We start from the raw sequence: 23953 nt of genomic DNA, 5'->3' as shown, positions 1-23953 counted from the left end.
AGGGTGGGCGCATGGGAATCTATGAAAGTTACCAATACTGGGAAACCAAAGTTACAGGTAAGTAACTTGTTTTCTTGCCCTAGTATTGGGACTTTCATAGATTCCCATGCTTTGTATCAGAGTAGCTGGCAGTAAGCCACCAGTGCACATTTTGCTACAAGTGTATTACAACATCACAGCATAATTGTATCCCTATGACCATATATATATATATATATATATATGGTCATAGGGATATGTGTGAAACAATACATACGTATGTAACAATACATCCGTAAAATTATGTGATACAAAATTTGCAATTATAGGAAGGAGGGATAGAAGGGAAAGCTCACCTCTCATTGGAAAAGATTCCTCAGGACTGCTTGTCCTACTGCCGCTTCGCTTCTCATGAAAGAGTCCAGGCAGTAATGCTTTGTGAATGTATGGGCACTGCTCCATGTAGCCGCCCTACAAATGTCTTTTATAGGGACTCCAGCGAAGAGAGCTGCTGAAGATGAAACTGATCTTGTGGAGTGAGCCTTCACATGTCTCTCCAGCGGCTTTCCTGCCGCTTTGTGGCAAAAATGAATTGCACTTGGAATCCAGGGTGAGATCCCCTGTTTTGAGAGATGAAGTCCTTTCCTGGGTGCACTAAAAGCCACAAAAAGTTGAGATGATTTTCTAAAATCGTTTGAGCGTTCAAGGTAAAATTTGAGATATCTCTGGACATCCAAGGAATGCAGAGACCATTCTGCAGGGGATGTAGGCCGAGGAAAGAATGACTTTAGAACCACTGGCTCGTTCAAATGGAAATCCGAAGGGACCCTTGGAATACATTTTGCATTGGTCCTTAAAATCAGTGTCCTTTTTGAACTGAAGAAAGGGTTCTAGAATGGATAGATCTTGGAATTCTCCTACTCTCCTAGCTGAAGTGAGGGCTAAAAGGAAAGCTAATTTCCAAGACAACATTTTTAAGTCCACCCTTTGGATTGGCTCGAATGGAGGTCTCATGAGATGAGCCAGAACCAGATTGAGATTCCAAGTAGGGGGTGGTGGTCGTACTGGAGGAAAAACCCTGAAAAGACCTTTCAGGAACTGTTTGATAATTCTGGCCGACCAGAGAGAAGGACCCAAAGCTGATCTTCTGTATCTTGAAATAGCCGCCAGATGGACCTTGACAGAAGAATGAGAAAGACCTGGCCAGCTATAGAATGTAAGGCAGTTTCTGATGAGGAACTGAAGAGAATGGATGGATGTTTTCCCGATGACACCACAGACAGAAGCGCTTCCATTTAGCACGATAAGTTTTATTTGTACTTGGTGCGCCTGCTTGACTTAATATCTCCTTACATTCCTGAGGGATATTTAAGCTGTGGAATTCTCTGTGCTCAGGAGCCAGGCCTTCAAATGAAGAGAGCCCGGATCTGGATGTACCACCTGTCCCTGGGACATTGTTAATTGAGATGGAATGGGACACAGGTGAAATGGATGGTCCTGAGATAGTAGAAGAAGCTCTGTGAACCAGAATTGGCGAGGTCATGCTGGTGCCATTAAGATCATCCGGCAAGGTTCCATCTTTATTTTCCTGAGAAGCCGTGGGATTAGGGGAATTGGAGAAAAGGCGTAAACAAATGCTCCTAACCAAGACACCGTAAGAGCATTCCCCAGTGATCCTCGGTGGTGATCCCTGTTTGCATAGAGACGGCATTTCCTGTTCTCTGGAGTCGCAAACAGGTATATTGTTGGAGTTCCCCCAGCGTTGAAACACTTCCTCCAGAATGACTTGATCCAATTCCCACTCGTGACAGGTCGATTTCAGACGACTCAAGGTGTCTGCTGTTGTGTTGAGAGTGCCTGGTAGATGCTCTGCTGAAAGAATTACCTTTTGGAGAATCGCACATTCCCAGATCTCCTGGGCCTCTTTAGAGAGCAGACGAGATCTCGTACCTCCCTGCTATGTAATGCATGGCGGTTGTGTTCTCCGACCTGACCAGCACTGTTGCGTCTTGAACCTTCGGCCTGAAAGCCTGCAAGGCTAGCGAACCGCTCTGAGTTCCAAGAGATTGATATGAAGAAAACGCTCTTCTGCGCTCCAGTGACTGCTGACTTGGAGCTCCTGTAAAACAGCGCCCCCACCCTTCCATTGAGGCATCTGTGGTTAGAATCAGAGGGGATGGAGCCATTCTGAGAGACCTTTTGAGATGTTCTCCTTGATAGCCCCCCAACCAGCAGCTTCTCTCATGAGAGGAGTGACCCTTATCTTGTCCTCGAAAGAACCTTCCACCTGGCGCCATTGTATGTCTAGCTGTTCTTGCAAGGGACGCATTCGCAGTACGCAATGCGGAACTAATGGTATGCAAGATGAGATGGATCCTAGGAAAGACTTGTATTGACGAACTGTCAGGAATCGTCTCCTCCTTAAATGGTTGGCAGAGAAGATTAGTTTCTTCTGTCTTTCTTCCGATGGAAAAACCTTGCAGCTTCTTGTATCCAGAATGGCACCGAGGAACTTGACCCTTCTGGATGGAACAAAGACTGATTTTTCCTTGTTGAGATTTAGACCCAGGTGATTGAAAAGTTGGATGCAACTTTCGACTGCCCTTGTCTTAGCTTGAGAAGACGGAGCTTTTATTAACCAATCGTCTAGGTAAGGGAAAATTTCTAGCGATTGTTTTCTTAGGAATGCTGCTACCGGGGCCAACACCTTCGTGAATATCCGCGGCGCGGATCGGAGCCCGAACGGTAGTACTTTGAACTGAAAGTGTCTCTTGGCTACTGAGAAGCGTAAATATTTTCTGTGAGCTGAGTGGATCGGGACGTGGAAATATGCGTCCTGGAGATCCAGGGTCACCATGTAATCTCCTGGATTTAGAAGACATAAGACGTCTTGAAGAGAGACCATTCGGAAAGAGAGTTTTCCGAGATAGGTGTTGAGCTCCCTCAGATCTAAGATTGGGCGCCACTTTTCCTCCGTCTTGTGAATGAGGAAAAATCTGGAATAGAACCCTTTTCCTCTTTGAGTGGCACTGGTTCTATCGCTCCTTTGTTGAGCAGATGACAAACTTCGAGACGGAGAAGATGCAGATGTTTTGATTCTGTGGCGCGAGGGGCTCTCGGAGGCGGGAGGTTTTGAAATTCTAATGTGTGGCCAAATTGAACTATATTCAGGACCCACCGATCTGTTGATATGATTTTCCAGCAATCGAGAAAATGTGTAATCCTGCCCCCCAACGATGTCACAAGGGGTGAAGGTCCAGTAGGCAGAGCCAGGAAGCCGCTATTGGCGTTTTGAGGTATCTCTCCGCTGATGTCCTGGTCTACCTCTGGAAGATTGTCGAGAGAAAGACGCCGATTGTTTTTGCCGCTGAGAGTACGAAGGCTTGAATTATTGAGAGGACTGTAAATAGGAAGAGTAGCGTTGCTGATAACCTCCCCTATCTGTAGAGAATCCTTTACCTCTTGCACCGCGGAAAGGTACTTTTCGATACTGAAGTGTGCCCAAAGAGTTTGCTGTTTCTGTATCTTTTTTAATGTCTTGTAAAGCATCATCTATATGCTTGCCAAACAGCATATCCCCATCGAAGGGCAGATCCAGAATCTTATTCTGCACCTCCGGGCGAAACCAGGCACATCTCAGCCAACCCTGACGCCTCAGGACCGCTGAACCTGCTAAGGCGAGAAAAGCCGTTGTAGCAATGTCCATTGCACAATCTATAATCTCAGATGAAGATCGTTCACCTTCTTCCAGGATTTTTCTCGTTTCCGCCTTGGCACTCTCTGGAAGCTGATCAATGAAAGGAGAAAGATTGCACCACATTTGGCGATCATATCATCCCAAAATCGCTAGTGCGTTCGAGGCCCTTACCAGGAGGCTAGACATAGAGGAGAACCTCCTGCCTACATTGTCCAGGCGCCTGCCCTCTTTGCCTGCCGCTGCTGTCAGGGGTTCCGTCGGGTTTCTTGATTTTCTTTGGGCCGCCTGAGAAAAAACAGAGTCCGGTTTAAGTTGCCCAATAAGACAGGCAGGACTGTCCTCCGGAGCTTTATATATTTTTTCCAGCCGCGGTAGAACCGGAGTTACAGTAGCTGGAGACTGCATTACCTTCTTGCCATCATTCCAAACATGTTCTACAATGGGTATGGAACGAATAGATTTCTTGTAAGGCTCTTTAAAATCATAGAGGAAACAGTCTGATTGTAACACAGGAACAGGAAGGCCAAATCTTTTAGAAGCCCTTTCCATCAGACTATGGAAACCTCCTATGTCCACTGGAGGCGAATCCACCGGGTCTGGAGATGGTGAAGCCGCATCTCGGATAACAATCGTCCCATTCTGCGTCAGGATTTTGGATATGCTCCACATTCTGGTCCTCATCTGATGAATCATCATCAGGCACTGTAACCACATCATGCCCTTCTATCAAAGGCTATTCTCCCTGCCTTTGAGAGGTTGATGCCACAGAAAAAGGTGGAGGTTGCTGAGGTGGTGGCGGAGGAGGTTGTATTGCTCCGGAGGTTTCTGATGGGAACCTCTTATTGTAATCCAACAACATCAGTTGTAGATCAGTTATAAGTGAAGATGGCATGGCACCCATACTTTGTCCTGATGATTCCTGATGTGTCTCACGTGGAGTGAATTGAGTTTCTGGATGATGCTGATCCAGGTAATAGTCATCTGAATCAGAGTCCTGGTACTTCACCTGAAGTTGTGATGGACTATAAGCATCCCCATATGGACTCTCATCCTCGTCAGAATATTCCTCCTCCAGAAGAAGAGGTGGAGGCAATGATGATGTCATTTCCGGAGTAATAAGTCTTTTCCTGCTGGAAATTTTCACTTTTTGGATCGTCGACGGTGTCATTGACGAGGAAATCGACGTCGACGGTGGAGTAGCCGTCGACGGAGGGCTGATCGTCGACGGTACCGTCGACATCAGGATCATCGTCGCCGTAGTCATCGACATCGTCATCGTCGTCCTCCTCGCCGTCGACACTATTGTAGGCGATGTGAGAAGTTAGCCTGGCATATGATGTCCACTATTCTAGTGGGCACCTTGCACCAGTCTAAAGGACCCTATTGATGGTGGAAAAAAAGTCAACCTTATAGACAAGCTATCCTAGTGGTAGCATGGACCAGCAGTCAGAGGCTAAGAATTCAGAGAGCATGTAAAGTAAGCTGTTTTACCAATTATAATCCTTGAATACCAAATGAAAGGACACCACACAAGGTATATATCAGATATATATGTATTTATTTCTAACACAACCCCTCTGCACTCTTTATGAGGTCAGAGATCGAAGTACATCACAAGTTACACAATTAGCATACGATAAGTTGCACAAATACAGTTATGTCCTAGGTGCCTCACAAACCATATACTAAGTAAGTGGTATAAGAACCACTACAGAAATAGTGAGTAGGCCTAGGGCCTGGGGAATCGCTGGGACTACACTAAATGACCAAAGGTTAAGAAGTAGGATACCCACGGGAGACGCGTGCAGTGTCTAAACACAGTCGCGAGTTACCATTGACTTATAATGGATAACGAAGAAGTTACAAAGTTACTGTTTTAGGGCACCTCCGGATGGACTACGACAAAACCCCTTTAGACTAGGACACTTCGAGAGTCTAGACCCACGGGAGCACCGGAGTACTCGTGTTACCTCACCCAGGGAAGCCGGGTGCATAAGTGCCTTTTGGTGTCTGGTTTTGTTGATGCTTTCAATGGAGATCTGCAAAGAAGTGCTGCAGGAGGCCAGAGGAAGAGTGTCCGGGTGGATCCAAGGGTGGATCAAGGAACTGAAGAACCTGAAAGCAGAGGGGACAGAGTCTGGGTCACTAGCCAGTGAACAGGAAGGAACCAGGAAGGAACCAGGCGATGTTGCGATCATCTCAGGTGAAGAGGTGAAGCTTGTCTCTGCAGCCACATGGACCAGGAGGCGTCGACGATGAACAGGAGCTGGATTCGAGCTGTCCCACGAAGGATCTAGTTGACTGCGGTGTCGGTATCTGGACTGGACCCAACAAGCCTTAGCAAACGCAATCCACGCAGGAAGTGAAGATGGGCTTCAGGTCAGACCAGCAAGGTCTGGGGAGCTTCTCCTTTGCAGGGAAGCTGGAGCAAGCCTGGAGCAACCAGGAAAGCAATTTGGTTTCAAAGGTTGGTCTTCAGGGGGCTCATTAGCCAACGGGCTAGCAACCGGGAAGACACGTTGAGCTGAAATGCAAGAGCGGATCCCAAACGACACTCGTGGAGTGTGGAGGGCTGAGCTTCGGTGCAAATGGCGCTTGGGTCTGGGGCTTCTCGTACCCCAATGCACAACTGCGAGGGTACCTCGGTAGTCGAGCTGTTAGCAAAATGCAGGATGTCCAGGGTGTCCGGTCCCACGTCTCTCGTGTCCGCCACGGGTCTCAGCTTTGCTGTGGATGTGGGTCGGAGTCAGAGAAGTCTGGAAGCCCAGTTCCTGTGTCGCTGAGTCTTCGGGTTCTGGCGGGAGCGTCGACAAAGCAGACCAGCAAGTTACTGGTGGTGCCTGTTTGACCAGGGTTATAGACAAGGGGGTATACCCAAATGGAGTCAATGGGACCTGGGTTCAATATGTACTAAGAGGAAGTGGTCCCAGTGAGAACAACGAACAATGAAACAATATTAAATCTGATTTAAAGAAATCATCAAAAACAACATATGTATCCACAAAGTTTATAATCACTGAGGGATGCAATATAATGAATATACATAGTCAACAATCAGATTATTTGAGGTTGTACAGTGCCCCGGGAGGGGAGGGAAGGGGATGTGATCGTAGTGAGGATGAGGAAGTAATAGGAATGAGTGACAGTAAAATCAGACATTCAGAACAAAATTGGCAATTATTTATATAGCCAAAACAGCCAAAAATGTAATGGCAAACATCAATAGAAAAAACATGCGTCACAGATTGTAATTAATCTTTATAATCGTGGCGTGAAGCTGGCATAGAAGAAACAAATGTCAACGTTTTGACCCTCTTATCAATGCAGGGAATGTTTGTGTCCTTGCTGTGGGGTCTTCATCAGGACCAAGGGGGGGCAAGCAACCTAATGGACATGAATATAAAAACTGTATTTACTGGAGGGGTATCAATCCTGCCTCATTGGTAATCACAAAGGTGGGTAGAACAGTATGGCTGTGGACAGTGATTCAGTTTATAATCAGTTATTCTTAAAAACACCACATTAATTAGTACAAAGAAAAATAGTGTCTGTTGACAAATGCATTGAAAGCGACATGAGCGTTCTATGACATGAATGTATCTCAACCATAGTGTGAGCTACATATAGTGCATCCGTCGAGCGTGAGGGTCAGAGAACCAATACTTATTCGTAATCACAAAGGTGGGTGGAACAGTGTGACTGTAAACAGTGATTCGGTTTATAGTAGATTACTTTTGAAATCACGATGTTAAACAATACAAAGAATTATGTCTAATAACAAAAGCATTAAAAGCAACATGTGCGTTCTGTTACCCAAAGGTCTCACACCATAAGAGTGAAATACATATGGTGCACCGCTCGAGCGTGAGGGTCAGAGAACCAGTACGAGGGGTTTTTTTTTGGCCATAGGTCAAGGCAAAGGGTTCTGAAAGAGTACCTGGGAAAAATTAATTCTTGGAACTTGATGGACGAAGTTGAAAACAGGTCGACGATCAACCAGGAGTTATCTGCAACAATAACATACCTATTACAACCAACTGACTGCTGTGTTGGAAAAGGAGGGGGAAGGGTACTAAGCCTACCTGCAGATTAAGATCTTCGGTTGGCTCTTGGGTATAATTAATGTCGAACGTCTATGGTTGCCATCCCGCATCTAAAGACCGACAATGAGGCATTCATTATAATCGTGACATCACGTAAGGATTAGGCAATAGGAATCCCTTGTTCAGTGAGGCTTACCGATACAACGTGACAGGCTAGTCAGGTACCGGACATATTTCAATACGGCGTCTGGAACATGAGGTGTAGATCCACCGCTCGAATCTATTAACAAAGGGACTACGTTAATTCGGAAAAATGCCGCCAAAACGATGTTCGGGCGGAGTTGCGAGCTGAGACTACTTACTGCTGCCGAATGAATCGGATGGCTCCGTACACGGTAAACGGCCCTAGCCAGGTTTCCGGGTTGATAAAATCACCTTGGTAACCTAGTCACATGATGTTAGTGGGGATAGAGGTGGAAAGAAGACTACGGAGAGTCTACTCAATAGTCGTCTATATGAATTACAAGACCTGATGGAATCCGGACTTGATCACGTCGATAAAATGTACAACTGCACATCAAAACATGGTTGGTAAAGTGTGACGACCTAAACAAGAGAAAAGATTGCACACTACAAATTTTTATAGAACATGGCTGTAAATGTTGCGTACCAGTCAGACATGGGGGTAAAGCACATTAAATACATATTAACATGGAATTGTTGAGCAAGTACATATGTATATGGCGTACCTCTCAAACATGAGGGTATGGCCAATTAAACATGGACCTAACGAGTGCATACGCAACCTGAGTGACGGGTGTCATGACAACAGCGTACCTCTCCAACATGAGGGTAAGGCCATTAGTCTAGTGATCTCTTGGAAGGAATAATCACTGTTAATGGGTTCTCAACACTTATATGAAGTAGAGGATACGATTATGACAGTAGTCCCAGTGTCATGATCAAGATTAATTTCAGGGTAAAAGAGCCAATTGTGAAAAGGAACTGTCATGTTCGTTCAGGCCGGTATTCATTGAGTCAAAGAAGTACATCCACTTCAGTTCACGAGTATTCAAAATGACTGAGATGTCACCGCCCCGTGGGCCCAGCGTTGCCTTCTCGATTACCACCCATTTCAGACTGTGTGGAGGATGGGATTTAGACTTAAAATGATCCACCAGGGGGGCACCCAGTACCTCACACCGGATCCTGCTCATATGCTGTAAGATCCTAGCTTTGACTTTTTGTTGTTTGCCCTATGTATATTTTGTGACAAGGGCAGACAATAGCATAGATGATGTTATTTGAGTTACAGTTACTGAAGGTCTTGAGCTTAATTGACAGATGGTGATGTTGGAATTCCTTCGTTTTGATAGTGGACTCGCAAGCTTTACATTGTCCACATCTAAAGTGACCGATGACAGGGGGCAGGTCCCATAAACAGCTAATGGTAGGTTGGTTGGCTGTGGGTAGAAGGGAGCATACCACGTAGTCCTTAATGCTCTTGGCTTTTTTAAAAGCATGTAGCGGTGTCTCAGGTTGTTGGATTTCATCAGATACCAAATGCCAGTGTTGATTTACAATTCGTTTTATCTTGTTGCTTTTTGTATTGAAAGTGGTAACACATACCATGCGGTTCTCTTGTTGGCTGATTCGGTCTTTGGGTACAAGGAGTTCTTCCCTAGGATAGAACCACGCTCGTTTGCGAGCTTTTTTTATCAATCGTCTTGGATATCCACGGTGAGCCAACCGGGAGGAAAGATCTTCTGACTCCAGAAAGTAGTGTTCCTTACTGGAACAGTTCCTGCGGATTCTTAAAAATTGCCCAAAGGGCAAGTTGTCACGGAGGGCTCGTGGATGATGACTTTGATATTGCAATAAAGAGTTTCTCTCAGCAGGTTTGCGATACAGTTTGGTGGAAAGTGATCCAGACTCATGGTAAATGGTGACATCTAGGAAATCAATATTTTCATTGTGTGACTGATAAGTAAATTTCACATGTTGTGATTGTTGGTTCAGCCATGAAAAGAATGAATTCAGATCGTCTTGGTTACCCTTCCAAATTAGCAGAATATCATTGATGTACCACATACTCTTTATTGCAATATCAAAGTCATCATCCACGAGCCCTCCGTGACAACTTGGCCTTTGGGCAATTTTTAAGAATCCGCAGGAACTGTTCCAGTAAGGAACACTACTTTCTGGAGTCAGAAGATCTTTCCTCCCGGTTGGCTCACCGTGGATATCCAAGACGATTGATAAAAAAAGCTCGCAAACGAGCGTGGTTCTATCCTAGGGAAGAACTCCTTGTACCCAAAGACAGAATCAGCCAACAAGAGAACCGCATGGTATGTGTTACCACTTTCAATACAAAAAGCAACAAGATAAAACGAATTGTAAATCAACACTGGCATTTGGTATCTGATGAAATCCAACAACCTGAGACACTGCTACATGCTTTTAAAAAAGCCAAGAGCATTAAGGGCTACGTGGTATGCTCCCTTCTACCCACAGCCAACCAACCTACCATTAGCTGTTTATGGGACCTGCCCCCTGTCATCGGTCACTTTAGATGTGGACAATGTAAAGCTTGCGAGTCCACTATCCAAACGAAGGAATTCCAACATCACCATCTGTCAATTAAGCTCAAGACCTTCAGTAACTGTAACTCAAATAACATCATCTATGCTATTGTCTGCCCTTGTCACAAAATCTACATAGGGCAAACACAACAAAAAGTCAAAGCTATGATCTTACAGCATATGAGCAGGATCCGGTGTGAGGTACTGGGTGCCCCCCTGGTGGATCATTTTAAGTCTAAATCCCATCCTCCACACAGTCTGAAATGGGTGGTAATCGAGAAGGCAACGCTGGGCCCACGGGGCGGTGACATCTCAGTCATTTTGAATACTCGTGAACTGAAGTGGATGTACTTCTTTGACTCAATGAATACCGGCCTGAACGAACATGACAGTTCCTTTTCACAATTGGCTCTTTTACCCTGAAATTAGTCTTGATCATGACACTGGGACTGCTGTCATAATCGTATCCTCTACTTCATATAAGTGTTGAGAACCCATTAACAGTGATTATTCCTTCCAAGAGATCACTAGACTAATGGCCTTACCCTTATGTTGGAGAGGTACGCTGTTGTCATGACACCCGTCACTCAGGTTGCGTATGCACTCGTTAGGTCCATGTTTAATTGGCCATACCCTCATGTTTGAGAGGTACGCCATATTCATATGTACTTGCTCAACAATTCCATGTTAATATGTATTTAATGTGCTTTACCCCCATGTCTGACTGGTACGCAACATTTACAGCCATGTTCTATAAAAATTTGTAGTGTGCAATCTTTTCTCTTGTTTAGGTCGTCACACTTTACCAACCATGTTTTGATGTGCAGTTGTACATTTTATCGACGTGATCAAGTCCGGATTCCATCAGGTCTTGTAATTCATATAGACGACTATTGAGTAGACTCTCCGTAGTCTTCTTCCCACCTCTATCCCCACTAACATCATGTGACTAGGTTACCAAGGTGATTTTATCAACCCGGAAACCTGGCTAGGGCCGTTTACCGTGTACGGAGCCATCCGATTCATTCGGCAGCAGTAAGTAGTCTCAGCTCGCAACTCCGCCCGAACATCGTTTTGGCGGCATTTTTCCGAATTAACATAGTCCCTTTGTTAATAGATTCGAGCGGTGGATCTACACCCCATGTTCCAGACGCCGTATTGAAATATGTCCGGTACCTGACTAGCCTGTCACGTTGTATCGGTAAGCCTCACTGAACTGGGGATTCCTATTGCCGAATCCTTACGTGATGTCACGATTATAATGAATGCCTCATTGTCGGTCTTTAGATGCGGGATGGCAACCATAGACGTTCGACATTAATTATACCCAAGAGCCAACCGAAGATCTTAATCTGCAGGTAGGCTTAGTACCCTTCCCCCTCCTTTTCCAACACAGCAGTCAGTTGGTTGTAATAGGTATGTTATTGTTGCAGATAACTCCTGGTTGATCGTCGACCTGTTTTCAACTTCGTCCATCAAGTTCCAAGAATTAATTTTTCCACGGGAACTCTTTCAGAACCCTTTGCCTTGACCTATGGCCAAAAAAACCCCCCTCGTACTGGTTCTCTGACCCTCACGCTCGAGCGGTGCACCATATGTATTTCACTCTTATGGTGTGATACCTTTGGGTAACAGAACGCACATGTTGCTTTTAATGCTTTTGTTATTAGACATAATTCTTTGTATTGTTTAACATCGTGATTTCAAAAGTAACCGACTATAAACCGAATCACTGTTTACAGTCACACTGTTCCACCCACCTTTGTGATTACGAATAAGTATTGGTTCTCTGACCCTCACGCTCGACGGATGCACTATATGTAGCTCACACTATGGTTGAGATACATTCATGTCATAGAACGCACATGTCGCTTTCAATGCATTTGTCAACAGACACTATTTTTCTTTGTACTAATTAATGTGGTGTTTTTAAGAATAACTGATTATAAACTGAATCACTGTCCACAGCCATACTGTTCTACCCACCTTTGTGATTACTAATGAGGCAGGATTGATACCCCTCCAGTAAATACAGTTTTTATATTCATGTCCATTAGGTTGCTTGCCCCCCTTGGTCCTGATGAAGACCCCACAGCAAGGACACAAACATTCCCTGCATTGATAAGAGGGTCAAAACGTTGACATTTGTTTCTTCTATGCCAGCTTCACGCCACGATTATAAAGATTAATTACAATCTGTGACGCATGTTTTTTCTATTGATGTTTGCCATTAAATTTTTGGCTGTTTTGGCTATATAAATAATTGCCAATTTTGTTCTGAATGTCTGATTTTACTGTCACTCATTCCTATCACTTCCTCATCCTCACTACGATCACATCCCCTTCCCTCCCCTCCCGGGGCACTGTACAACCTCAAATAATCTGATTGTTGACTATGTATATTCATTATATTGCATCCCTCAGTGATTATAAACTTTGTGGATACATATGTTGTTTTTGATGATTTCTTTAAATCAGATTTAATATTGTTTCATTGTTCGTTGTTCTCACTGGGACCCCTTCCTGTTTGACCAGGGTGGTCACTCCTTGACCACAAGGGAGATGTCTTCGGTCTTCTAGTCGAAATAGAAGGTCGAAAATCCAACAGTTTGTATCAGAGTTTCATTCCAGGATAATCTAAAGTCCTGGGGACACAGCTCCTATTCTTATACTAAGAATGGGGGCTGGATTACCTGCCTAGGTCCCTCCTATGGGTGGACCTGGGAAGGGGGTGGTTACACCCCTTTCCCTTTGTCCAGTATCGCACCAGAGCTGGGGCTGGAGTGCCCCAGCAACTGGTTTGAACCGAGCTATGCATGGAGCACCTTGTGTGCCCGAGGCAGTGTCTCGTTTTGCAGCCCTGCCTGCCCCAATACACTAAAAGCCTGTCTGGGAAGGTGCTAGCACCTCCCAAGGCAGGAAACCTATTGTCCAGGCCTCCCCTGCCGGAGTTTCGTCCAGCAGCAGGAGGTCAGACTCGTGTCTGTGGCAGCAGCATCCATTTCCATTTTGTGATGCTGAGGCTCTGTTTAACTTTAACCGGGTAAAGCAGTAACATACATGTCTTTTCCCTCTAGAAGGGTGGAATGCTACCCCCGCCGCCAGAATTGACGGGGGGGGGGTAGTATTCCAAAGTGTTTGACACCTTACACGACATGTTTTGATAAAGCAAAACCAAAGTTAGCATTAACCGCGAGGACTATAATGCACTTAAGAGTGTATGGTATGGCTATATCATAGAACAGCTATAAGGAGATGGTTCCAAAAGCTGCAGAGGTGCTCGGCGCATGCTAGGGCACCCTCTCACATAAAACCAAGGACTCTGCCTCCAGGATTGTCGAGGCCTACCATAGGTGTGACTTTATAGGTGCATATGTGTCTATATATATGGGTAGATATAGGTATACTATATCTAAGTAAGGGGTGATTACACCACCTTACCCAAGCTGAGTGATCAGCCTGTGGTGTCAGTTTGGATGGCCAGCCAGGGGTGGCATAATACATGCTGCAGCATCTGGTAGGCTTTGGATGCACCTATGCCCTGGGTACCTATGGTACACTATACAGGGGCTCACAAAGGTGACCCAATACCCAATCAGGTATGTACCTTAAGTACATGGAGTCCATTTTATAGGGAGAGCAGATAGTTGGCCTGGGATCCTGAATAGCAGGATCCCAGGCCAACTAAGTCGAAATCCAGCAAAACACTAGGCAAAAAGTTGGGGTAACCATATAGTCAGATATCCACCTTCCTACAGGCGACATCACCGTCGAGGTTGTTAGTCTCGTCGACGTAGGATGTTACGTCGACGAAGTCATCGTCGAAGCTCTCGACAATGGGCCCGTTGACGGAGCAGAAATCGAAATCACTTGAGTCTTTGACATAGTCGTCGACGCACCTGAGGAAATTGTCGTAGACGGATGAATTTTCTTTTCTCCTTTCGCTTCCTGAGGTGTACTCAAAGGTTTCTTAAAGACCTTCTCTTTTTACGACGGCGAAGAGGCAACAGAAAGGGCTTGGCTTGCCTTTTTTCCAGATGACACCTTAGGAAGAAGTCCCTCTTTCTCCTTTGGGTGGTGAGGAGATTTTTTGGGACTAAGCCTTTTAGACCTTTCAGAGGTATTTTGAGAGGCTTTAGCAGGAGGTTCGGCTGAAGTAGAAGGGGAGGACCTACCCCATTTTGTTGACCTCCTCGAAGATGTTGCTGAGGAAGAATCTTCACCATCACTAGACAGAACCTCCTTCAGAGACATTTTCTGTAGCCAAGTCAGAAGTCTTCCTTCCTGGTCGCTCAGAGTTTTGGTCGAGAAGGTCCAGCAGTTCTTACACTCTGTGGCCTTGTGATCTGGATATAAGCAATAAATGCAATCTTTATGCTTATATTCGACATGTAGCCTCTTCCTTGAGCAAGTAGCACAGGCTTTGAATAAAGCTTTCTTTTCAGACATCCTGAAGAGAAAGAGGTGTAGAAATCCAAAGTTGAAGAGAAAACTGAGCAGAGCTCAGTGGAGACTCCCTTAGCACAAGGTGCGGTAGAAAATCTGAGGCTCTGAGGCTCTCTCAGGAGGGTTCAACGGGGTGAGGCTGATCTGATTGGTTGTTGCAAAATCTTGGTCTCTTTTACAAAAAGAGGTAGATAGGCTACAAAATGAGATGAGGCCTAGGCCTTACTTTCTTCTTTGTACATACTGCTATGGTATTGTCTATTTACCGAGGCTCCCAGGCTTACGACGGGGAATGATACAAAGCATGGGAATCTATGAAAGTTCCAATACTGGGGCAACCCCACATTTGGTATTTGCACTGTCCAAGTTCTTGTTTCATGCAAGGTTGATAAGAAATAGGGAAAATGCTGCTTCAAATTAAATTGGCACTTTTATGTTATTGTCCTACACCAGAATTTATTATTTATGCTAATATGTATGCTTATCTTGGATCTATGATTTTATGTAGTTGCGCGGCCCATGCATGAATTCGAATTGTATTTTTATGACTTGGTGGTTTGTTTTATCCTTTTTAACTCGTTGATGCGGATTTTAACTTTATGTGGCTCTTGCATTTGTATCTTTAATATGTATATCTTTTATGGCATTTTGGTGAAATACAAATTATTGGATTGGATGAAGAGCTTTTCACAGTAGTCATTTCAGCTACTAAAGTTACTGATTGTATAAAGCAAATCCACCCTGCCATGACAATGCAACAACATTATTTTAGTAAACAAATTGTTGAAAAAGTTATCTGGTCAACATACTTCTCAAAATGGTGGCTATAGAGCTGTGTGGGTGTGGACAGGACTCGATCATAAATTACAGTCATGGCCTGCAAGTCGCATTGTGTCTTCGCCCACTCCACATACATCTCCCACAGTTTGTCCGAACGAAAATCCATTCCTGCTGCTGCCAACGCCATCTCAAAAACACTGCAACAGAAACAGCAAGACAATTTTAGTATCTAGAACAGTGTCCCATAGATGAATTTTCAGAGGGGGATAATTGTGGATTAAAGCTATTGGTTCCTAGCAATGAAATCATTGGGACGGGCAATAACTCAATTTTTCATGTGTGAAAGAATTAGCCTTTTTTTCTTTTTAGAATGAAGCTTAATTATTTCACAAAAAGTAGTGTTATGGGACAAGATGATGTTAAGAGAGGGACTGGTACCTATCAGGTAAATGGACAGAGGAAAAGGATCACTACTAATAATTGGTACCCATGACTCTAATTTAAAGGCATCCATTAAATATAATTTACCTCACTGAAACCTTATGTTTGTATTGTGTCAAAATAATTTGCATTTTTGGGTCTTGGCTTACAAGTATTCTGTCACAGACCATGGTAACAGAAATTACTCTAATCATACAGTGTAACAGAAAAGCAACTAATTATTTTCCTATTATTTGATGCATTTAACATCGGTCCCGGTATAGTCCATCAACCAGGTTTAGAATGACTGTGTTCTCAACTCAACCAGTAAAAGCAATGCACTTGTTTTTTCATTCTTGCAAATAAATCAATTTAGTTTGCCCTTTTAAAATGTGCAGTTGGGTACAATAAAAATTAATCAAGTCAACATTCACTTAAAAATACACTCAATCGGTGTAGAATTAGGCAAAGAATGTGCCTAGGGTTTTAAGCAGAAAAGTGGTGAAGTGCGTGCAAGGCGTTCTGCAGTGTTCATGCACTATGGATACACAACAACCTGTTGTGATACTACAATATGATGAATCTGGGATTAGGATAATGAGATAAGCTACCTTAAGGGTCCGCAGCCTGATTTCGGAGGGGTTCCACAGTAATTGTATTTATATAGCGCTTACTGCCACCTGACGAGGCTCTGAAGTGTTAGGATGAGTCAGAGAGTGGAGGTAGGGGATATTTTGGAATAGGATGAGTCAGTGTACAGGTTTGGGAAGATTAGTTAACTTTTTCTTTTCTTTGCAGTGGGAGGAAAATATATAAACATATAGATATATAACAAAACATAAGGGATTATACATACATGAGGTTTTTAACAAGTATATGTAAAAACATTAGGAGATATAAAATTGTACTAGAAAAAGCCCCATTTGTGCATGCAAGGATAAATATTTACCAACTCGGGCTTTCCATTTTTTTTGAAAAATATAGTTTAAATTTTTTTTTATATTAGTCCACCAATATTTTAGTGGCGAAGCACTTAGATACAATTGGTATAAACATATTTACACATTGTGACAGTTATGTATTATAGGAAAATAACCCATAAGCGTACAATCACCTTATTTATTGATGTACTTATAAATGGATATGATAAAGTTGTACATATATATTTATTTTTTTAACATTTTTACTTTTATTTCCGTAGTGAGTATAAAAATATATATATATATATTATTAATATTAACACTATTTATAAAGCGTGAACTGTTACCCAAAAGGCATCCTGGCACTTCATACCAGATAACTAATTTGAGACACGGGCTAGAGCTTAGACAGCCAGGTCTTTCAAGCTTTTCTGAAAGCAAGGAGATTATGTATAGACCTGGCAAGCTGTTCCATAGGGTGGTGACCGGTAGGGAGACCTAGATAAATGCAGAGGTTTGCATGTCATGTTATTTTTGCAGTTTGTGTCGTAGTGGAAGGGGGCCATCTTCATAAAAGGCTCTGTGGGTAGTGTATAAGGATTTTAAAGTGATGGACTGGTTGACAGGAAGCCAGTGAAGCGAGTCAAAGCTGCCGCAGTGGGAGTGTCAAGGTAATGAAAGCACAAGCTTTGCTGCCCCTGTCGGAATACACTGTAAGCACTAAAGATATTTAGTTCCACCTAGGAAAAGAGTATTCCCATAGTCTAGTCTGCATAAAATCGTATTTTGGAATACCAAATACCGACAATGAGTGGGCAACAGAGATAGTATCTTACGTAAAGACTTCATTATTCCAAAGCACATAGATGATCATTTGATTACATGAAAGGTAAGAAATATGTAATATATAAAAAAGACATCATTGGGTCAGAAGAGGTACAATCCAATGTCAAAATTAGCTGGGTGTCATCAGAATAGTTTACAAATTTAAGGCCATGGGATCTAATCAGACTGGTGAGAGTTCTTAACCCCTTCACCGCGGGGCTAATTCCCCTGCGGTGCTGGGGGGAGGGGGGCCGCGTGCGGCGCCGCGGTGCTCATGACGAGCTCAGCTCATCACGCTGCATGGTGGTGCTGTGCTCATGACTACGACCGTTTCTTCAGAACGCTCAGCACAGCAGGGCAGGGGAATTAGCCCCGCGGCGGTCATGATGAGCTCAGCTCGTCATGAGCACAGCGTCACCGTGCCTCATGACGAGCTGAGCTCATCATGAGCACGCAAGGTGTTAAGTAAATATTAAACAGTACTGGACTTAGGGAGGAGCCCTGAGGTACTTCCTGTTTTAACTATTCTGAAGGATGAGAAAAAGGTGTAAAGGCAGGCCGCTCGCATTCTTCCATCCAAAAAGTAAGACAGCAATTTCAGCACTCCTCCCTTTATCCTTACTTCTGACAACCTTGAGAGTAAAATACTGTGATCTATTGTGTCAAATGCTGGAGACAAATGAAGCAGCGCCAACACTGTGTGATAACCCTCGTCTGTTGCCATAAGTAGATCATTTAAGGCCATAACCAAGGATCCTTCTGTGCCAATTAACTACTCTGGTTACTGAAATTGAGGCCGATAAGCTCACATTGAATTCTAATAGCTCAGCCGGCAAAACATCCTTCATCTCAAAAGTCCTTAATTTGAAATGGGGTTTACAAATAATAGTCAATCCTCCGCCTCTACGTAAAGGGCACGGGAGATGAACAATATTATACCCTCCCGGGCATACTTCTCCCAGATCAGGGTTCAAATTAAGGGTTGTCCAGAATTCCGTGACAAAAAGAATTTCCAAGCACGTAGTTGATATTGACAGATTGATCTCTACCTCATGCTTCATCAGTGAGCATGCATTAATAAGACTGCATTTTAAGGTCAAGTTACACAGATTAGAGAAAGGTAAACTAGCATTCGACTGAGGGGTATCAAGATCATCTGACAAAAGATTGTGTTGAAACCCAAAAGTTGACTTCACAGAAGGACAACAACGGAGATACTCTGATGTAATCTTGTAAAGCTGAGTTCTAGCATAAGTAATGTTGGAATCTGTTTTTACCTAAGCTTCAGATGTATGCAGGGTGGAGAAACGGGCCGCATGAGTGCGACTGGAGCACGTAGGGATGGGCTTGTCTTAGGTGCACCATTGTTGCGGCTGCACTGTAGGCCAACTTAAGTTTTGTGCCATAAAAGAAAAACTGGAGCACTAACCAGAATGGCATCCCTGTTTGGGGAAACAGAACAGAGGAAAAATGGTGTCTGTTCCCTGAAAGTGCAAATAGTAAAAAGTTATTTAAAAACCTAATTTCCCCTCTTCTGATTTGGAACGAAGCACAAAAAAGATAGATACTTCCCCCTGATTAGAACTCAATACACCACTTAAAAAAAAAATGTAATCTCTTGTTCTATACAGTGCTTCATGTGCTAGGAAAACTGGTATTTAACGCAGCCGCCTGGCAGGTAAACCTGGGTATTGTGCCATAAAAGAAATGCTGGAGTGTAGGAAGCTGGCAATGTATATACTATACCAAAGCAAGGTATAGTGAGCACAGAGTCCAGTGGATCCACAAAGGTAGGCAGAGGCTAAAGTAGACAATACCTTACTCTCTATTAGTGGTAGTGTGGGCGAGCAGTAAGGCTTAATCAGAGGGTAGTGTTAAGCATTTATTGTACACACTGAGGCAAGAAATGATTTCACACACTCAAGACTGAACTCTGACCAATTTGCTTTGTATAAAAATAATATTTAGTTGTATTTTATTTCTAGAACCAAGCCAGGCCTTGTGCAGGTAAGGGAAATAATACTTTACAGGCATAATGCAGTTGCATGTAATTGGATTGAATACAGGTAGGTCAATTATTTAGAAACAATTGAAATTACTTTTCAGTTACTGTATGATTACTTATTAGATTACTTTTCAAGTTACTTTTTGTACTAGTGTGATATGCCTGGATATCACACTGGGACATTTCCTAAATAAAAGGTAAGTATACAGTTTCTTAAGGTTTCATACAATTTTCCAACTCCTCACTTCAAACATTTTTCACAGAAAAGCAGTCAATACAATCCTATGGGAGGAAATTAAGTTATCGGCTTACAGGTAAGTACTTGGGGCCAGATGCATCAAAGGGTTTTGCCCATTCTGGGTCTATGGGAAAATGTGTTCATGCATATGGCACTTAGTTTTGGGAGTTGGTTTTCTGGGGTTAGAACAGAGGTTCACCCTAGGGTCAAGGATGCACTCCAAGAGCACAAGAGCAACGTCAGCAGCACTAGGGCAGCTGGGTGCAGAGTGCTGAGCGCCCAATGTTATCCAATGGGGGATAGGGGGCCTCTGGTTGATGACTGCTCACGAGCAGGCCACAAGGTTGAGGGAGCAAAACTCCTCTACTTAAGCTCATGGCAAAGGGGGGTTCAAGTTAGCACCCTAGGTGCACCCACAGCACCACTAGGGCAGCAGGGTGCAGGGTGCTGTTTTGGCGTCGGTTACCCTGTTACTTTCAATGGGGATTCTCCCATTTGAACAAACACAGCAGGCTGTGGGACGAAGATCTTCTGGAGGTGACACCCAGTTGAAGAGGTAAGCTGGGATGTCATGGGATGCCGGGACACCGTTGGCTGGGCCACCCAAGGCCGTGGGCCTTAGGGTGCAGGGGTGTCTTTTGGCATTGGGTTTTTATTACTGGCTCCGGTGGCTGCCAGGGTGATTCTACAGAAAGGGGCTGCAGGCGTGGTCAGGAGACTTGACGTAGGCCAGGGATCACAGATCCCAGGTCAGGAGTGCCAGGGTGACCTACTCGTGGTGTTGGGCCAATCGAACTCGGGCCATGGGTGTAAGGTGCAGAGTGGTGCAGACTTGTGGATTTGGCTGAAGCCAAAGTCTGTTGGTGAGCAAATCTCGTGCTCACAGGTGAGAAAGTCTGGTCTGGGAAGGCAGCGCAGGTCCTCCGGGTACTGAGGGGCTGCGGGCTGCAGAACACACTGGGATTCTGCTGGAGCAGGTCGAGGTTGGGACAAACCGGTAGTTCTGGGGCCAAGTCAGTTGGTATCCTCTCTCTTCTTCCTTCAGCATGGCTCTTCGGTCCTTCTTTTTCTTGTTTCTTTTTGTCTGAGACGGCAAGGTTCAAGGTTGACCCTAAATACTAAATATTTGGGCGTTTCAGGTAAAGGCTGGGACCAATGGGTCCCTTCTTGGGGTTAGTACATCCCCTATTATGCAACCCTCCAGTGGGAGGGGGGCATAAGCTTTAGTCTGGTTGGCTGGGTCCCACCATCTTCAAGATGGCAGGACTGGGAGTTGTGCTTCGCCTCGCCTCCCCCCTTCCCACATCCCCCGGGCAAAGGTGGGCACACCTCTCCTCCTATCTTGGTTTTCCAATTGATTCTGCCGCTCAAAGTGGGTGTACGAAACGGTGTGGGCCAGTTGCCTGGAGCAGCAAATGGCTGGGGTAGCTCATGAAGGCGGCAACAATTTGAAGCTTCCCTTTCGTGGGCCCTGCCCATCCTGAAGGAGGAGGCTTGGCACCTCTGCCCACGATGTGCGTTGTTTCAGGACACCGAGAGCGGGAGTCTATCGACCCATGGGTCCAGAAACATGTCTGGGGGTGGGAGCTGGCGAGGAGCCAGTCAGCCAAGACACTAGAGTCGGGTCGTTTTTCAGGGGGCATCTCCAAGTTGCCCTCTCAGTGCATTTTACATTAAATCCCACACAGGAATCAGTGTGGGTTTAATGTGCTAAGAAGTTTGATACCAAACTTCCCAGATTTCAGAAAAGCCATTCTGGTGCTGTGGAGTTCGTAATGACAAACTCCCAGACCAAATACTCTTTATGGTTTCACTGCACTTACAATGTCTAGGAATAGGCTTAGACACTGTAGGGGTACAGGGCTCATGCACCTGTACCTTCACCAGAGGCATAGCGCACCAAGCTAGAGGGGAGGCTGGCTTATGCCAATGCCAACGGGTTGCAGGCATGGCACACAGGGATGTGTGCCATGTCAACTCTTCACTTTTCTCAGCACCAAAACACTCAGCCTGCAATGGCAGTGTGTGGGTATTAAGGTACAGGACCCATGGTATCTATGGCACCTTTTACAAGGGACTTACATGTTGCCAGAGAGGTGCCAATTTGGGGATACACAGTACAGGTTTAGGGAAAGAACACAGGCCCTGGGTACCTGGTTGGCCGTAATCCAGGGCACACTCAGTCAAAGAGCATCAACATCAGGCAAAAAGTGAGGGGCAACCATGCAAAAAGGGGCACTTTCCTATCTGGAGCCCTAACCAGAATGGCGTACTAGTTTGAGGAAACAAGACAGAGGAAAGATGGTGTCTGTTCCCAAAACAGTAAACAGTATAGTGTAATATAAAATATGCAATTCTCCACTGTTAAATTGAAACAATGCCAAAAAATGTAGTTGCTTCTCCCCCAATTAAAACTCCAACACACCACTTCTAAAAGAACAACACTTTCAATCTCTCATCCCATATAGATATGTAGTACAAGTAGAAATCAATAACTCGAATGAAGCAGTTTCACAACATAGATCATAAAACTGAACAAGGCAAGTGCAACTGACCGAATTGTCAAAAGAACAGAGGAACAAAAAAAGGAGAGGCCCTGTGTTTTATCCTGAGATTGAAAGCAAGCTTCAGATTCCTTCTTAAAAGACTCCAGTGATTTAAATGGGGGAAACCCCCCTGAAAGGCATCCTGCCTACCTTCTACAACACCTGTGATAGATATCTGGAATATAGTTTTGCAGGCTTTAGTCCACATACATCTTGAGCTTACGGCTAGAACAGATATTAAGTTCAACTCTTGAAAACCACCTTTTTCTGTTAGCTACATCAGGTTAACAGAATTTGCAAGCTGAAGGCTGTAAAGGCTCTAGAAACTTGCACAGGAATTATGAAATATACAGTAGGTTTAAGAGAATGTTCTACTTTCCTGACCAACCCAGTCCTTGTGTTTCACACAACCCAAAAACTTAGCCTACCCAACTTTTTGGAAAATGCATTTTCGGCAGGAAGAATAATCATTAACCAAATTAAAAGGGCGGTAGGTTTTCCTCTGGATAAAACCAAATTATTAAACATATTAAACAATGTTCTGGGCTTCTGATTCATATGAAAGATCCTGGACATGCCACCAGACTTCAAAAGCTTTGATAGGAATGTTCAACCAATGTCAATTGCGAAGCAGCAATCAAGGATACTCCTCTTGCCTTTCTAAAGCGGTCTTAGAATGCTAGAACTAGGCCTCACTCTTGGTTTATCTATGACATCCTGAAACATATTGGTCTTTAATCCTTTTTAGGTCTCGCACCTGGCGACGCAGAGCGAAACGCTGTCGCCAGCGAGACTTATTGTCAGCGACTTGCCTCTCAAGTGGTACAGACCAGGGCACGCGCAGGCGATTGGGGTCTGTGGACACGCACATACAGGCACGCGCACATCTCCTGTCCTGCTTCGCAAGCAAACCAGCATGAAGATTCACTTTCACCCCTCACTTTCGCCCCATCGTTGGAGCGGCTCGCAATGGCGGGTCCGCTCAGGAAATAAACAATGATACTGTGCCTTCATCGGCACAAATTGAGAATCCCCCACTCACCCGGTCTGCGGGGGGAGGATCCTCCTCAACGGTGGCTAGCTGCACGACGCGGGGCTCTCTCCATAGGCATGGGAGCCCCGCACTGCTGTGTGCCGCTCTTCCTCTTTGGTGCCGGGGCTCTCTCTTTAGCACGAGAGCCCCGGAAGCGGTCAGGCGCTGCCTGCACCGGCTGCAGGCGCCGCCACTGGTTACATTTGATTTACAATCGTTAACGCCAGACTTGGTTCAAAGCTGTATGTATGCGCGTTAGCCGCAGAAGTTAGCTAAGTGCTTTTACTTTTACTTGCTGTCCCGAAGCTGCTCTGGCCTAACCACTTTCACCACATCCTCTGCTCCGCCACGGCACTGCAATAATCATAGCGTAGCCCATTGTATACATCGTACGCCCACCCCTCCGATGATTGCAAGCCAGTTATGTGAGGAGGGGGAG

The 23953-nt window shown here is 44.7% G+C and overlaps 1 protein-coding gene across 1 annotated transcript in view; it reads right to left on the bottom strand.

Moving 5' to 3' along the window:
- The window catches only part of LOC144781776 (uncharacterized), a 660484-nt gene that overhangs the window by 531053 nt on the left and 105478 nt on the right, over positions 1 to 23953 (bottom strand). The window contains exon 5 of the mRNA XM_078660772.1: positions 15557 to 15724. Coding sequence (XP_078516898.1) covers positions 15557 to 15724 — 168 coding nt within the window. The remainder of the gene's footprint in view (positions 1 to 15556; positions 15725 to 23953) is intronic.

Source organism: Lissotriton helveticus, chromosome 9 (genome assembly GCF_964261635.1).
Source record: "Lissotriton helveticus chromosome 9, aLisHel1.1, whole genome shotgun sequence".
NCBI classification, from domain to species: domain Eukaryota; kingdom Metazoa; phylum Chordata; class Amphibia; order Caudata; family Salamandridae; genus Lissotriton; species Lissotriton helveticus.
This window is presented reverse-complemented; position numbering and strand designations above follow the sequence as displayed.